Here is a 17,348-nt window from a genome sequence, read left to right on the forward strand (position 1 = left end):
GGCACATTGCAGATGACAAGGATTTGGAAACTGGAATGAACCACCAGAAAGAGTTGCTGAGGGGAGCCAGAAAGGCGGCGGGCCGGGGGGAGGGGGGAAGAGGGGGCAGCCTGGGATAGCAAAAAGTTGGCTAAAGCATCAGTTCAGTGACTCCAGGGACACCACTCTGTTGTGTAGACTTCTGTAATTATTGCTGGGTATGAACATAGCCAGAGCCATTCAGGCATTAGAAAGATTTCTATGAGAAAATTATTGTTAAAAATTAGTATTTCAATGGGTGTGTGATGCTTCTATCCACGAAGAAATAGTTAGTCCCCCTTAGATTACAACGGGAAGGAGATCGTGAAGGTGTGAATCTTGGTCTTGCCATTTGTTAGCTGTGTGACTTTGGAGATGTTTTTCAACCTCTCTGAGATTCAGTTTCGTTGTCTACAAAATCAAAATAATGATGCCCCCTGCATAGAGTTGCTAGAAAGAATATGTGAGATTACGTATGTCAAGAGTCCACTCCAGGTCTAGCACAGGGATTGGTAAATTATGTCCAGTAGGTCAAATTCAAACCTGGTTTTGTAAATAAAGTTTTGTCGGATCACAGCCACGCCCATTCCTTTCTGTTTGTGGATGCTTTCACACCACAACGGTACAGTTGAGTGCTTGCAGCAGAGACTAGATGACCCACAAAGCCTAGAATACTTATTCTCTGGCTCTTTACAAGGAAAAGTGTGCTAACCCCTGGTCTAGTATGTAATGGGTGCCCAAAAGTGGTAGCCAGAAGGTTCACTGATCTAAACACCTAATTTAACAGATAGTCATGTCAGATACATGTTACCTAATGAGGATTTATACTTTAGGCGGTAAGGTTCAGGGCACATAGCAGTTTCTACAGCTAGAAAAAGCCTCTTACGTGTTCTGATTCACTCCAGGCCCCAGGCAAGGGTTATCTTCACGTGGAACTAAAGCCTGAGGATTAGAGAAGGAAGATATGACTTCCTAATGTTCCCCTTAATCCCATTTGCACTGAGTTGTGGTCAAGAATAAGGATTTGGGGGCCACTTGGATAGCTCAGTAGGTTGAGCGTCCGACTTCGGCTCAGATCACGATCTCACAGTTTGTGAGTTCGAGGCCCGCATCGGGCTCTCTGCTGTCAGTGCAGAGCCCACTTCAGATCCTCTGACCCCCTCTCTCTGCTCCCCCTCCCCAAAATAATAAACATAAAGAATAAGAAGAAGGATTTGGTATACTCCCTGGCTCCTAGGACTTTCGCTACTCCTTACTTCTGAGTCTTCCGCAATCATGCCTGTCTTCCCGGTTAACCACATATGGGTGGTTTCCTCTAGAGTAACCAACCCGCTGGGGTGGGAGAGGAGGGCACGCAAGGGTTGATGTCATTCACGTCATTTCTGTCCCCAGGTTTCCTGCTCCATCTTAGCATTTGACTTGTCTTACGTCAGCACATTTTAGGCTTCAGGGACCCCTGTCTTCTTTCCAAGGGTGGATTGTCTTCTGTGACCCTTACTCTGAAGTCTTCCGTGGCAGATGGCAACTACATGGGGCTTGGTTTATGCTAGATTTAAGAGTCTTTAGGCCAGACCCTCTGACTTCTTGGAGGAAGCCCAGACTCCCAACAATGGCCTCAAAATAGTCTTAGCTTTTTCAGAGTTCTTAGAGATTAGGATCAGCTCCATGCTTCTCTGGGTATTTAATCATGGACGGTTCTGGTCACCCTAGAACAGACTCTGTTTCAGGGGCTAAGGGTCCCTGTGCTACTCTGGCCCATAGTTGGTGCTCTTGTGACCAGCATCGCTCCCTGATCAGGAGCACATAGGTTTGATAGGAAAGGCTCGATGTCACCTTTAGATGTATGTTTATATTGATGTCCTGCTGAGGAAACCCTTAGCCTCATGGATTAGCAAATTCACTTGTAGTTTGTCAAGGTAGACAATTAATTCTTCATTAGCTGCCCTCAAAACAGTACTTGAGAGTCATGGTACTCTTTAACTGGCACCATTCATGGGGACCTTGCTAAAATTAATACAGATCGACATTTGGTTAAACTAAAGATTGAAAGACAGAAATAAAACACCCTATGAAAACCAGAGACAACTTTTTTGCTTATGTGTAATAATTCATGACCATTAATTTGTAAAAACTGACAATAGTTCATTGGTTTATCTTTCAATTGGCCTAAGAAGCGTAGACAGTGAAATCGAGTAAGAATGACTGCATGCAGTTAAGTCATGCGAAAACTCGGTTTCTCTCTGGTAGTTGTTTTCAGGTAATGTATCACTAGAATAAGTGTCCTTAAACCTAAAGCATGCTCTCAGATTCATCCTCAGCGTCCTCCTGCCATCTCCAGCTTCAGAATCAATCCAACTATGAGGACATCCTCAAGACTAGTAGAAGTTATCAGCACCTTAAATGAATCATAGGGCCTTCAGCTGGGTGTTGATCGTTTATTGTCAGTATCAGTGAAACTCAAGGCATGTCTTGGCGATAATATTTATGAGATAACGAGCAATTTGTAAACGTAAGTTATTCAGTAAACCCAGAAGGGTCTAACTCTGAACTAAGGAGTCTGAGAAGATTCACCAAAGTAAAAGACATGGTCTGGGCCCTAAAAGATCATGACCTTCCATTGGGGTAATTAGACATGAAGCCATAAGTGGGCCTCTGTCATCTTTCTATGGGGTCTTTTCATCAAACCCCAAAAGGCATTTACTTAGGTCCTCACAAGGACTCATGTCTGAAGCAGCTGTTCATTCTCCTTCCTTGTGCATGATCTTCATCATTTGACACTCCACACAAGGTCACTGTAGACGAGGACTTTTCAAGATAGGGGCTTGTAACCACATTGGCACTCTACTGAATATCCAGAAAGACTATAAGCTTTCACGAAAGAGGGCTAGGTAAGGACAGAAAAAAAGATACATTTAGGAAACAAGGAAAGGACATCAAACATCTGGTTTAGCATAGAGGAGAAGGGGCTACTGAGAGGTTAATTTTGTGGAAAAGGCATTAAAGAAAGCTTGGACCATCCTTAAGGTTTCTGAAATGGAAAAGCAAAGTGCTGAACTCCTCAACACCCTGCAGTGAAACCATTTTTCATTTCAGATCAAATGCCAGGGCCCTTTTATTTTACTGTCCAAATTATAAATGGAAAGTCATCATTTTATCTGAATAATATCAAAAGAAGCAACACTTTTATTTTTAAACTTTTATCACCATCCTAAATGTGTAAACTGTGGGATATTCTGCCATCCACAACAGAAGCATTGTCTGAATTAAGAGACTTACATTCTTAAGAAAGAAAGAAAGAAAGAAAGAAAGAAAGAAAGAAAGAAAGAGAAGGAAGAGAAAGAAACATTCTGAGGAGTCGGTGCATGCATAGCACACTAGGTCGGCCTTTCCTCTCCCCCTTTCCCTAACCCCCAACCCTTTCCCCTCTGCCTCCTGACCCTAAAACTCAAGCGTGTCTTCTCTGAAAAAGCACTTCAAAACACTATGCAGTGACGTCTTTCCGATTAAATTATACATGGTGTAGTCCAGAGGATCAGAACTATTTTTCTAACTTTTCCTTCAAATGTCCGTTGATTCACACTAACGTTTCACCACTCCAGAGCTCTTCGGAAATAAATCTTTGTTGATAACTGCATTTTTTTAAGTTGAATTTTTAGTCATTTAAACAGGATATTGAAGAAAAAGAAATCACTTCAGATAGAAACCCTACCCTTTCCTTGGATCATCAGCGTGTGTATTATTGTCTTGAGCTGTAAAGTATGATGATGTCTTTAGAGCCTGTTGGCTTCTACAGTAAGTGGTCCTAGACTAAGTTCTAAGCTTCTGTACCTGTTTTCCATAGTTGGTTTTTTTTTTCCATTTCCATCATGGACGTTAAGCTATTTTCTTGTATTCCTCTATAGTAGCACTCTTCTGTCTTCCAGCTCTGACTTAGAGACCTGATAACCGCAAAGCATCCCCTGGGTGGATGTACTAAATGACACCAGCCCTGGGACTGTAGGGAGTAAGTTAAGACTTCTGCAGAAATCATTGTACCCAAATTGCCTTTTAATATTTTAAAGTTGGAGGCAGAAGGAGAAACCAATGTAAGTCCTGTATAATAGGAGTTTGTGTGTGTGGGTTTACTACATGGAAGTTTTAAAGAATTCATTATTTTTATTGAATCCAGTGATAAGTTTTCTGGTACTAGTAACATTACAATGATTTCCAATTAAAGAGCTTTGTATTAGAGGGGCACCTGGGTGGCTCAGTCGGTTAAGCGTCCGACTCTTGATTTTGGCTCAGGTCATGATCTCAAGGTTCAAGCCCCGCATTGGGTTCCACACTGACAGTGCAGAGTCTGCTTGAGATTCTCTCTCTCTCCCTCTCTCTTTCACTCTGTCCCTCTCCCACTTGCGCACACACACGCTCTCAAAAATTAAAAAAATTAAAACTTAAAAAAAATATTAATTTTCTAAAAAGGGCTTTGTATTAGAAGCATATAAATGTAATATGTAGTATACTATATCATACATTTAGAAATATGCTATATTATTAGGGTAAGGTGAAGTTTTAAACCATTTTTGAAGGCTTTATTTTAAAGTACCTGATCATTATTGCTTTATTTATGATTTTATTCTAAATGAGATTAACCTAAGAGGTGCCTGAAAAGAATTACATACTGTTCAGTTGTCTATTAGTGGTTAACAAATCACCCTAAACCCTGATGGCTTACAACAGTTACTATTTCTCACAAGTGTGGTGGGGGAGGGGTCTTCTGCTGGTTTCTCTGGCATTACTGGGTCAGAGGACATCAGTGATACTGGGGGCTTGGAGTCATATTTTCAGAGTGTTCTCTGGAAGGATTGATGTGTCAATTAAAAATCTGCCAAAGATACAAACGTGTATCTTCCCCTGCATCCACACTCGCACTGGATATTATAATTACTACTTTTTTCAGTTTCAGGGAAAAACACCTAATCTTAATTCTAAAGAAAAACTTTTTTTAAGTTTATTTATTTATATTTTGGGGGAGACAGACACAGCGTGAGTTGAGGAGGGGCGGAGAGAGAGAGAGAGAGAGACAGAGACAGAGACAGAGAGAGAGAGAGAATCCCAAGCAGGCTCTGAGCCCGATGCAGGGCTCGAGCCCACGAAACTGTGAGATCATGACCTGAACCAAAACCAAGAGTCAGATGCTTAACCGACAGAGCCACCCAGGCTCCCCTCTAAAGAAAAACTTTTGGAGACTTTAATATAACAGGACTCTTTGGGAGAGAAATTTACCTGAGCAGATGCCACTTGGATGTTTTTATAAGGTTCCGTTTAGTGCAACATTTCTGGGGCACGTTTTACATGAAGAAATGTCAAAAGTAATAAAATCTTACTTTTGGATTTGCATAATCCTCCCTTTTATTTTATTTTTTTTATTTTTTTATTTTTTTTTATTTTTTAATATATGAAATTTACTGTCAAATTGGTTTCCATACAACACCCAGTGCTCATCCCAAAAGGTGCCCTCCTCAATACCCATCACCCACCCTGCCCTCCCTCCCACCCCCCATCAACCCTCAGTTTGTTCTCAGTTTTTAACAGTCTCTTATGCTTTGGCTCTCTCCCACTCTAACCTCTTTTTTTTTTTTTTTCTTCCCCTCCCCCATGGGTTTCTGTTATGTTTCTCAGGATCCACATAAGAGTGAAACCATATGGTATCTGTCTTTCTCTGTATGGCTTATTTCACTTAGCATCACACTCTCCAGTTCCATCCATGTTGCTACAAAAGGCCATATTTCATTTTTTCTCATTGCCACGTAGTATTCCATTGTGTATATAAACCACAATTTCTTTATCCATTCATCAGTTGATGGACATTTAGGTTCTTTCCATAATTTGGCTATTGTTGAGAGTGCCGCTATAAACATTGGGGTACAGGTGCCCCTATGCATCAGTACTCCTGTATCCCTTGGATAAATTCCTAGCAGTACTATTGCTGGGTCATAGGGTAGGTCTATTTTTAATTTTCTGAGGAACCTCCACACTGCTTTCCAGAGCGGCTGCACCAATTTGCATTCCCACCAACAGTGCAAGAGGGTTCCTGTTTCTCCACATCCTCTCCAGCATCTATAGTCTCCTGATTTGTTCATTTTGGCCACTCTGACTGGCGTGAGGTGGTATCTGAGTGTGGTTTTGATTTGTATTTCCCTGATAAGGAGCGACGTTGAACATCTTTTCATGTGCCTGTTGGCCATCCGGATGTCTTCTTTAGAGAAGTGTCTATTCATGTTTTCTGCCCATTTCTTCACTGGGTTATTTGTTTTTCGGGTGTGGAGTTTGATGAGCTCTTTATAGATTTTGGATACTAGCCCTTTGTCCGATGTGTCATTTGCAAATATCTTTTCCCATTCCGTTGGTTGCCTTTTAGTTTTGTTGGTTGTTTCCTTTGCTGTGCAGAAGCTTTTTATCTTCATAAGGTCCCAGTAATTCACTTTTGCTTTTAATTCCCTTGCCTTTGGGGATGTGCCGAGTAAGAGATTGCTACGGCTGAGGTCAGAGAGGTCTTTTCCTGCTTTCTCCTCTAAGGTTTTGATGGTTTCCTGTCTCACATTCAGGTCCTTTATCCATTTTGAGTTTATTTTTGTGAATGGTGTGAGAAAGTGGTCTAGTTTCAACCTTCTGCATGTTGCTGTCCAGTTCTCCCAGCACCATTTGTTAAAGAGACTGTCTTTTTTCCATTGGATGTTCTTTCCTGCTTTGTCAAAGATGAGTTGGCCATACGTTTGTGGGTCTAGTTCTGGGGTTTCTATTCTATTCCATTGGTCTATGTGTCTGTTTTTATGCCAATACCATGCTGACTTGATGATGACAGCTTTGTAGTAGAGGCTAAAGTCTGGGATTGTGATGCCTCCTGCTTTGGTCTTCTTCTTCAAAATTACTTTGGCTATTCGGGGCCTTTTGTGGTTCCATATGAATTTTAGGATTGCTTGTTCTAGTTTCGAGAAGAATGCTGGTGCAATTTTGATTGGGATTGCATTGAATGTGTAGATAGCTTTGGGTAGTATTGACATTTTGACAATATTTATTCTTCCAATCCACGAGCAGGGAATGTCTTTCCATTTCTTTATATCTTCTTCAATTACCTGCATAAGCTTTCTATAGTTTTCAGCATACAGATCTTTTACATCTTTGGTTAGATTTATTCCTAGGTATTTTATGCTTCTTGGTGCAATTGTGAATGGGATCAGTTTCTTCATTTGTCTTTCTGTTGCTTCATTGTTAGTGTATAAGAATGCAACTGATTTCTGCACATTGATTTTGTATCCTGCAACTTTGCTGAATTCATGTATCAGTTCTAGCAGACTTTTGGTGGAGTCTATCGGATTTTCCATGTATAATATCATGTCATCTGCAAAAAGCGAAAGCTTGACTTCATCTTTGCCAATTTTGATGCCTTTGATTTCCTTTTGTTGTCTGATTGCTGATGCTAGAACTTCCAGCACTATATTAAACAGCAGCGGTGACAGTGGGCATCCCTGTCGTGTTCCTGATCTCAGGGAAAAAGCTCTCAGTTTTTCCCCGTTGAGGATGATGTTAGCTGTGGGCTTTTCATAAATGGCCTTTATGATCTTTAAGTATGTTCCTTCTATCCCGACTTTCTCAAGGGTTTTTATTAAGAAAGGGTGCTGGATTTTGTCAAAGGCCTTTTCTGCATCGATTGACAGGATCATATGGTTCTTCTCTTTTTTTTTGTTAATGTGATGTATCACGTTGATCGATTTGCGAATGTTGAACCAGCCCTGCATCCCAGGAATGAATCCCACTTGATCATGGTGAATAATTCTTTTTATATGCTGTTGAATTCGATTTGCTAGTATCTTATTAAGAATTTTTGCATCCGTATTCATCAGGGATATTGGCCTGTAGTTCTCTTTTTTTACTGGGTCTCTGTCTGGTTTAGGAATCAAAGTAATACTGGCTTCATAGAATGAGTCTGGAAGTTTTCCTTCCCTTTCTATTTTTTGGAATAGCTTGAGAAGGATAGGTATTATCTCTGCTTTAAATGTCGGGTAGAACTCCCCTGGGAAGCCATCTGGTCCTGGACTCTTATTTGTTGGGAGATTTTTGATAACCGATTCAATTTCTTCGCTGGTTATGGGTCTGTTCAAGCTTTCTATTTCCTCCTGATTGAGTTTTGGAAGAGTGTGGGTGTTTAGAAATTTGTCCATTTCTTCCAGGTTGTCCAATTTGCTGGCATATAATTTTTCATAGTATTCCCTGATAATTGTTTGTATCTCTGAGGGATTGGTTATAATCATTCCATTTTCATTCATGATTTTATCTATTTGGGTCATCTCCCTTTTCTTTTTGAGAAGCCTGGCTAGAGGTTTGTCAATTTTGTTTATTTTTTCAAAAAACCAACTCTTGGTTTCGTTGATCTGCTCTACAGTTTTTTTAGATTCTATATTGTTTATTTCTGCTCTGATCTTTATTATTTCTCTTCTTCTGCTGGGTTTAGGCTGCCTTTGCTGTTCTGCTTCTATTTCCTTTAGGTGTGCTGTTAGATTTTGTATTTGGGATTTTTCTTGTTTCTTGAGATAGGCCTGGATTGCAATGTATTTTCCTCTCAGGACTGCCTTCGCTGCATCCCAAAGCGTTTGGATTGTTGCATTTTCATTTTCGTTTGTTTCCATATATGTTTTAATTTCTTCTCTAATTGCCTGGTTGACCCACTCATTCGTTAGTAGGGTGTTCTTTAACCTCCATGCTTTTGGAGGTTTTCCAGACTTTTTCCTGTGGTTGATTTCAAGCTTCATAGCATTGTGGTCTGAAAGTATGCATGGTATAATTTCAATTCTTGTAAACTTATGAAGGGCTGTTTTGTGACCCAGTATATGATCTATCTTGGAGAATGTTCCATGTGCACTCGAGAAGAAAGTATATTCTGTTGCTTTGGGATGCAGAGTTCTAAATATATCTGTCAAGTCCATCTGATCCAATGTATCATTCAGGGCCCTTGTTTCTTTATTGACTGTGTGTCTAGATGATCTATCCCTTTCTGTAAGTGGGGTGTTAAAGTCCCCTGCAATGACCACATTCTTATCAATAAGGTTGCTTATGTTTATGAGTAATTGTTTTATATATCTGGGGGCTCGGGTATTTGGCGCATAGACATTTATAATAGTTAGCTCTTCCTGGTGGATAGACCCTGTGATTATTATATAATGCTCTTCTTCATCTCTTGTTACAGCCTTTAATTTAAAGTCTAGTTTGTCTGATATAAGTATGGCTACTCCAGCTTTCTTTTGGCTTCCAGGAGCATGATAAATAGTTCTCCATCCCCTCACTCTCGATCTAAAGGTGTCCTCAGATCTACAATGAGTCTCTTGTAGACAGCAAATAGATGGGTCTTGTTTTTTTATCCATTCTGATACCCTATGTCTTTTAGTTGGCGCATTTAATCCATTTACATTCAGTGTTATTATAGAAAGATATGGGTTTAGAGTCATTGTGATGTCTGTATGTTTTATGCTTGTAGTGATGTCTCTGGTACTTTGTCTCACAGGATCCCCCTTAGGATCTCTTGTAGGGCTGGTTTAGTGGTGATGAATTCCTTCAGTTTTTGTTTGTTTGGGAAGACCTTTATCTCTCCTTCTATTCTAAATGACAGACTTGCTGGATAAAGGATTCTCGGCTGCATATTTTTTCTGTTTAGCACACTGTAGATATCGTGCCAAGCCTTTCTGGCCTGCCAAGTTTCAAAGGAGAGATCAGTCACGAGTCTTATAGGTCTCCCTTTATATGTGAGGGCACGTTTATCCCTTGCTGCTTTCAGAATTTTCTCTTTATCCTTGTATTTTGCCAGTTTCACTATGATATGTCGTGCAGAAGATCGATTCAAGTTACGTCTGAAGGGAGTTCTCTGTGCCTCTTGGATTTCAATGCCTTTTTCCTTCCCCAGTTCAGGGAAGTTCTCAGCTATAATTTGTTCAAGTACCCCTTCAGCACCTTTCCCTCTCTCTTCCTCCTCTGGGATACCAATTATGCGTATATTATTTCTTTTTAGTGTATCACTTAGTTCTCTAATTTTCCCCTCATACTCCTGGATTTTTTTATCTCTCTTTCTTTCAGCTTCCTCTTTCTCCATAACTTTATCTTCTAGTTCACCTATTCTCTCCTCTGCCTCTTCAAGCCGAGCCATCGTGGATTCCATTTTGTTTTGCATTTCGTTTAAAGCGTTTTTCAACTCCTAGTGACTGTTCCTTAGTCCCTCGATCTTTGTGGCAAGAGATTCTCTGCTGTCCTGTATACTGTTTTCAAGCCCAGCAATTAATTTTATGACTATTATTCTAAATTCACTTTCTGTTATATTATTTAAATCCTTTTTGATCAGTTCATTAGCTGTTGTTATTTCCTGGAGATTCTTCTGAGGGGAATTCTTCCGTTTGGTCATTTTGGAGAGTCCCTGGCGTGGTGAGGACCTGCAGTGCACTTCCCCTGTGCTGTAGTGTATAACTGGAGTTAGTGGGCGGGGCCACAGTCCGACCCGATGTCTGCCCCCAGCCCACCGCTGGGCCCACAGTCAGACTGGTGTGTGCCTTCTCTTCCCCTCTCCTAGGGGCGGGATTCACTGTGGGGTGGCGTGTCCCGTCTGGGCTACTTGCACACTGCCAGGCTTGTGTTGCTGGGGATCTGGCGTATTAGCTGGGGTGGGTAGGCAAGGTGCACGGGGGCAGGAGGGGCAGGCTTAGCTCGCTTCTCCTTAGGTGATCCACTTCAGGAGGAGCCCTGTGGCAGCGGGAGGGAGTCAGATCCGCTGCCGGAGGTTTGGCTCCGCAGAAGCACAGAGTTGGGTGTCTGCGCGGAGCGAGCAAGTTCCCTGGCAGGAACTGGTTCCCTTTGGGATTTTGGCTGGGGGATGGGCGGGGGAGATGGCGCTGGCGCCTTCGTTCCCCGCCAAGCTGAGCTCTGCCGTCCGGGGGCTCAGCAGCTCTCCCTCCCTTTGTCCTCCAGCCTTCCCGCTTTCCGAGCAGAGCTGTTCACTTATGACCTCCCAGACGCTAAGTCGCGCTTGCTGTCGGAACACAGTCTGATCGGCCCCTCCGCTTTTGCCAGCCAGACTCGGGGGCTCTGCTTGGCCGGCGAGCCGCCCCTCCGCCCCGGCTCCCTTCCGCCAGTCCGTGGAGCGCGCACCGCCTCGCCGCCCTTCCTACCCTCTTCCGTGGGCCTCTCGTCTGCGCTTGACTCCGGAGACTCCCTTCTGCTAATCCTCTGGCGGTTTTCTGGGTTCTTTAGGCAGGTGTAGGTGGAATCTAAGTGATCGGCAGGACGCGCTGTGAGCCCCGCGTCCTCCTACGCCGCCATCTTCCGGATCAAGCAATCCTCCCTTTTAAAAATTGTTAATGGGAGGTTATAAACCCTGTAATAAGATAAGTAAATTACATAGTTTGTCTTATAGGTGTTCCCGGTTGAAGAAAATCTTAATTTGCATTCTCCTTTATCTGAGAAGGTTAACCTTTTGGTGGTTGGGCTTAGTCTTGAGTGCTGATTGCTACCAATCATCTTAAGGAATAAGTGTTTCCAGGGCATCCGGCCAGCTCTGTCGGAGGAGCATGTGACTCTTGATCTCAGGGTTCTGAGTTCGAGCCCCACGAGGGCTGCAGAGCTTACTTAAGTAAATAAAACTTAAAAAAGAGGAATTAGGAACGTTGTCCATTTGGCCAGCATGTCGGCTTCAAATTGTTTCTAATTTGACATTCAAAAGTATGCATGTTTATTGTTTGATGTTTTCTTCCTTGACTTGAGGATCCTGAGAGAAACCACTTCATCCTAATTGCTGGGGAGCCATTAGGAGAACCAGTCGTCCAGCATGGTAAGCCCCAAATGATGGCAATTTTCCTGGGTGATTTTCTCCTTTGAAAGTAGTGTACCAATATAGTATTATTACTGGGAAGAGTAGCTGTATTTTCCTCTTGTCTCTTTATCTGCAAAGATTTTGTAGGAGGAAAATACATACATGGCACTTATTTCTACATTCATTCTCTGTTTCTTGTAAAGAGACATTCACTGAGTACCTATCATGTGGACAACATTGAACTTAGAACTATGGGGAAAACAAAAACGGTGTTTTGCGTTGCGTCATAGGGAACTTGAACTTAAAGAAATGTTTTGTGGCCTGCTGCTTGAATATCATTTTTATTTTTACTAAAAACAACAGTGATTTCAATACCATTTGTAGTCTATTGCATTTTTTGTGAAAAATAGGGACCACTTAAAAATATTCCTTTGGAAGTATGTGAATTATTTGAATCAGTATTAAAAAAAAAAAAAAAAACAGAGGCAGAAAATCCTGGAATAAGTATCCAGTCACCTCACTTCTTTGCCTTAACTTCCTCATAATATTGTTGTTTTATTAAATGAGAAAGGATGTAGACTCCAACATATTATTAGTTCATTTTTATTAAAAAATGTTTTTGCCGGGGCTCCTAGGTGGCTCAGTCAGTTAAGCGTCTGACTTCGTCTCAGGTCATGGGTTCAAGCCCTGTGTCAGGCTCTGTGCTGACAGCTTGGAGCCTGGAGCCTGCTTCCGATTCTGTGTCTCCCTCTCTCTGTGCCCCTCCCGCACTCATGCTGGCTCTCTCTCTCCCTCTCTCATAAATAAACATTAAAAAATTTAAAAAACATTTTGCCAACTTATTTAGATAAATGCCTATAAAACATATATTATTAAATTTAGCATGCATTAAAATCCCATTATATTGCCTTGCATGAATTCCCACACATAAACCATGATTTCAGAAAAAAAAAAAACCCAGCTGGTCATACATTTAAAGAACACTGATAATTTACAAACTATTCTTCTGTGGAGTGCCTGGCTGGCTCAGGCAGCCAAATGTGCGACTCTTGATCTCAGGGTTGTGAATTCGAGCCCCACACTGGGTGTAGAGATTATTTAAAAATATTAAAAAAAACTTTTAATATTCTTTCTTGTTCGATTAATGACTTACAGGAAAAACATTAAATTGTACTCCACTAAGCATGTAGCATCTGACCTCCATTTTGCATGCTTCAATTTCCACCCCAAAGGCTCGTGGTTCTTGCTTCCTTTTATCTTGCTGGAAGAGGGCCGAAATAGTTTGTTCTTCTGGAGAAAGCCTGAAGACACATTGAGAGGAGTCACGATGTTTATTAACAGCAACTAGAATTTAGGTGCACAAAGGATGTGTGGGATCTGAGGCTTTTGAGTTTAATGATCTCCTCTGCACCAATGAGGAAAACCCAGAGTCTGACCAAACTCGGTGACGGACCGAAGCGCTGGGACTGCTCGGAGCCGTCCTCCATTTGTGTTAGGCGACGCCTGTCTCAGAGGCTTGGATCTCAGGAACACTGCACGTGCCATACGTTCACACTCCGAGTAACCAGACCAGATAGATACATCCCTTGACATCTCTGTTAATGAGAGGCAAAGCATCTTGTTTGGCTGGCTAGTTCTCTTTTATAACTCTTTAAACCCCAGAAAGTTTTTCTTCTACCTGTGCACATTTAAAGACAGCCACAACCATCTTCCGGCTGTTTGGGAACCAGTACCAGTGTAATGAACTAGCTAAGGACCTTTAAGCATGGAATGTCGTCGAATGTTGGAATAGGAAATGTCCTCAGCATCAATGTAGTCCTGGCCTTTTTTATAAGTGAGGGAAACAAAATCAATATACTTAATTTATTTACCTAACAGATACTTGGGTAGCATGTCTCATTTACTAGGATTGGTCCAAGTGCTTGCCGCAAATTCACCTACTCTTCAGGGCAACCTTAGGAGGTTGGGTTGCCCGTCGCTCTGCCCTGTGGCTTCCCTGATGGGAAACGATGGTTAGTAGTGGAGCTGGGATTCGAACCCTGGTCTTCTGACCCCATGTTTTGTGCTGTCCGCCACACCTAGGTTCTACATAACGAGAGATTGAACTCACGCCATTTTTACTACTCGGGAGGCAGTGTAAAGGTTTAACTAGAGAAAAGATGAAAACTGTAGTTTGAAAGAGTATTTATGAGATTATTGATAACTATCAAATAATTTGCACGTCTATAACCCGTAGAGTTGATCAATTGAAAAGCATGCTTTCTGGGGGATGGAATGTACAGCCTGGCAGCTACAATTAATCATACTATAGTGCATGTTAGAAAGTTGCTAAGGGAACAGGCCTTAAAAGTTCTCATCACAAGAAATGAAATCTGCAACTGTGTGTGCTGATGGATATTAACTAGATTTATTGTGATCGTTTCACAATATCTGCAAATATCGAATCATTACGTCGTCCGTCTTGAGAGCAATACAAGGTATATCAATTATACCTCGACTTAAAAAAATAAGAAACTTAGTGATACAGTATGCAAAAAACGGAAGGAAAAGAAAAACAAAAACCTGCTCTCTGGTTCTAGTTTTCTTCTCCTTCTTAAGGATTTGAGGAGACAAGCTCCCTCAGCTCGGTGTTGGGGGGCTCCAAGCTTGCTTCCCGCGTTTCTCCCAGTGTGGTCCATGAACCAACAGTATGTGCATCACTAGAAAGTTAGTGAGAAATGCAGTCTCAGACCCCACTCTAGACCTCCTGAATCAGAATATGCATTTTAATAAGATTCCCGGGTGATTCACGTGCACATTCTGAATTGAGAAGCACGGCAGAATACCCCAGGGGAGTGTCAAAATGGAAGCCCAGAAGTGCACCATTTTTACAGAAAAATAATTGGGAGACAGGAGAGATGCTCCACGAGTCCAAACTGTCGTGATGTTATGTTGTGCGAGAAATTGGTCCTTGGCCCAGGATCTGCTCTCATTTTCTGAGTTCCATCTCCCTTTCTTCTGTGTGTCCTTTAAAAGTTGGCTTTTCCAGGGTGCCCTCTTGGACTGATTATTTATCTTGCACATCAGGGCTCCCTCATTCTTTCCTATCCGATATAGGCCAAGTGTCTGTTTCCAGATGAAATTTCTCTCCTGAGCCCCAGATCCTTGTTTCTGACAATATATCAAGTCCCTCTGCCAGGAAGCCATTCCGTTGTCTCCAGTGCCTTCATGTCACAGTATCCAGAGCCGAACGCCTTGCTGTACCCACAGCCTCCTGTGTCCTGTATCCCAGCTGCCCTTAACAGTTCCACCACCAAAACTCAGCCTCTTAGGCCACACACCGTCTCTATCCTGATGCCAAAATCTTCAAAAACTGCAAATCAGATGACATTACTATCTGCTTAACCCTCGGGTGACCCCTGATCACCTGCAGAATTACCCCCACAGTTCTTCCCGTAGAAGGCATCCAAAGCCTACTGGAGTCTGCCCTCTTCCTGCCTGTCAGGCGCCTCATTCTTTTCCCCCTTCGATCCCTCCTTCTAGCACTGTACCCCCATCCTCCAAACCTAGGAATTAGACAAAGGTGCCAACAAACTGCATGTTTTTGTAAATAAAGTTTTATTGGAACACATCCATCTCTATTCACTTTCCTATTGTCTGTGGCTACTTTTGCACTTCAACGGAAGAGCTGAGTAGTTGAGACAGGCACTGTTTGACCCACAAAATCTAAAATACGTACTGTTTGGCCCTTTACAGAAAAAGTTTGCCAGCCCCCCTGACTTGTAATTTTTATAACCTCCTATTTACTGTCAGTGAGTTGCTGCAAATGGTCAAAGATGACTTAAACTCCTCATGTAAGTATGCAGCCTTGTATACTGCATAGACCCCCAAAACCATGATGAAATTTGCCAGTTCCTTGCATCAGATCGGTTCAATTCTTGACATCAGCTAATGCTATAAAACTAACAACTCCAGTAAAGCTTCAAAGTTCCTACCACAAGAAAAAATAATTTTATAACCGTGTGTGGTGATGGATGTTAACTAGACTTACTGTGGTGATCATTTCACAACATACACGAATATTGAATCATTACGTTGTCCACCTGAAACTAATGTTGTTTGTCAGTTACACCTCAAAAAAAAAAAAAGAAGAAGAAGAAAAACTAACAACTATAAAAATGATTTTGATAGGACCAAACCCAGGGGTGAGTGGATGATGCAATTGCATTTGTGTATCTGGAGTTTGGTCTTTATAGTCGTACACAGTCCTGGTCAAGAAACTTGTATTCTAGTTCTCAGGGATTGGATGCTGCAAAATAACCTTTTACTCTTTAGATATGCCTGGGTCAGTTTCAGATTAAGAACTCTAGGAATACAGGGGCGCCTGGGTGGCTCAGTTGGATAAGTGTCCGACTTCGGCTCAGATCATGATCTCGAGGTTCGTGAGTTCGAGTCCCACATTGGGTTCCCTCTGTCTCCCTCTCCCTGCCCTTCCCTTGCTCGTGCTCACTCTCTCACTCTCTCTCTCCCAAAAATAAACATTAAAATTTTTTTTAAAAAAGAACTCTAGAAATATATACCATTTATAGTGATAGAAGAAAATATTATCGTCACCCAGAACTTACTGAATGTCTCTTTTTCCCCTAGGTCCATTTGTGATGAACACCAATGAAGAGATTTCTCAGGCCATCCTTGATTTCAGAAATGCAAAAAATGGGTTTGAACGAGCCAAAACCTGGAAATCAAAGATTGGAAACTAGTGAAGAGCACAAAAGCAGATCTCAGTACTTTCTAGAATTTTGCCACTTGTGGCATCCATCCATTCAGCATATTCTGTTTCCAAAGCTGACTTAGCCAGTGCTTCTAAAGAATTGCACACTAAAGTGATAACACGGTTTTGATAGCAATGCACGTGAGGTATTTCCTGGTACATGCAAATAAACCTAATTGTTGCTTCTTTAAAAATCAGTGTTCTTAATTTGACCTAACTTATTAAGCTTCTGTTAAAAAAAAGTCATTTTGTGCATGTTTGGCTTTTCATGTGCTTTTTTTGTGCACAGGTAAGTTTTTTAAGCATATTTGATTGCTTTCTGCGTGTCCCTGGCAGTAGATGTGTGAGCATCTGAGGTCCCTTCCTGAACAATGCATTGTGGTACAACATTGACGCCTGTGTGCCGAGGTTTCACGTTACAGGTTATCTGCGTTAAAGGAACAGCAGTCCTGAGGGTTTGAGTCAGTTTTGAAAACTGCCCTGCTATTGGTAGGGACGCGACAGGATTACAGCCAAGACTTCCCTGCATTTTCTGCCAAAATCTGTCAGATTTAGGACACATACTTCTGCAACCTTCCATGAGGGTTGTGAAAAAAAAAAGTTTGAATCCAGAATTGGGTTCCAGGCTTCTTGTAGCTGCTAACATCGGTGGCCGCACCACCTCCTTACAAAGCAACTAGAACCCGGGGCATAGGGTGGAGAGGTTTGTTTGTTTGTTTAATTTGCTGGACGTGACATGAATTTGGAGTGCTT

The 17,348-nt window shown here is 41.9% G+C and overlaps 2 protein-coding genes across 5 annotated transcripts in view; both read left to right on the forward strand.

The window, feature by feature from the left end:
• The window catches only part of PIR (pirin), a 96,221-nt gene extending 79,432 nt beyond the window's left edge, over window positions 1-16,789 (forward strand). For 3 of the 4 annotated variants that reach the window (XM_081793650.1, XM_081793649.1, XM_081793648.1), the window contains 2 exons: window positions 11,797-11,863; window positions 16,472-16,789. In XM_081793650.1, the coding sequence (XP_081649776.1) occupies window positions 11,797-11,863; window positions 16,472-16,584 (180 nt within the window). In that variant the 3' untranslated portion in view covers window positions 16,585-16,789. The remainder of the gene's footprint in view (window positions 1-11,796; window positions 11,864-16,471) is intronic. The other variant, XM_081793651.1, reaches the window with a different exon arrangement.
• A 92-nt stretch (window positions 16,790-16,881) lies between these two features.
• The window catches only part of VEGFD (vascular endothelial growth factor D), a 35,611-nt gene continuing 35,144 nt past the window's right edge, over window positions 16,882-17,348 (forward strand). The window contains exon 1 of the mRNA XM_081793647.1: window positions 16,882-17,298. The gene's annotated coding sequence lies outside the window, so the exon portion shown is untranslated. The remainder of the gene's footprint in view (window positions 17,299-17,348) is intronic.

The sequence above is a fragment of the Panthera onca genome, chromosome X, assembly GCF_046562875.1.
Source record: "Panthera onca isolate mPanOnc1 chromosome X, mPanOnc1 haplotype 2, whole genome shotgun sequence".
Taxonomy (NCBI): Eukaryota; Metazoa; Chordata; class Mammalia; order Carnivora; family Felidae; genus Panthera; species Panthera onca.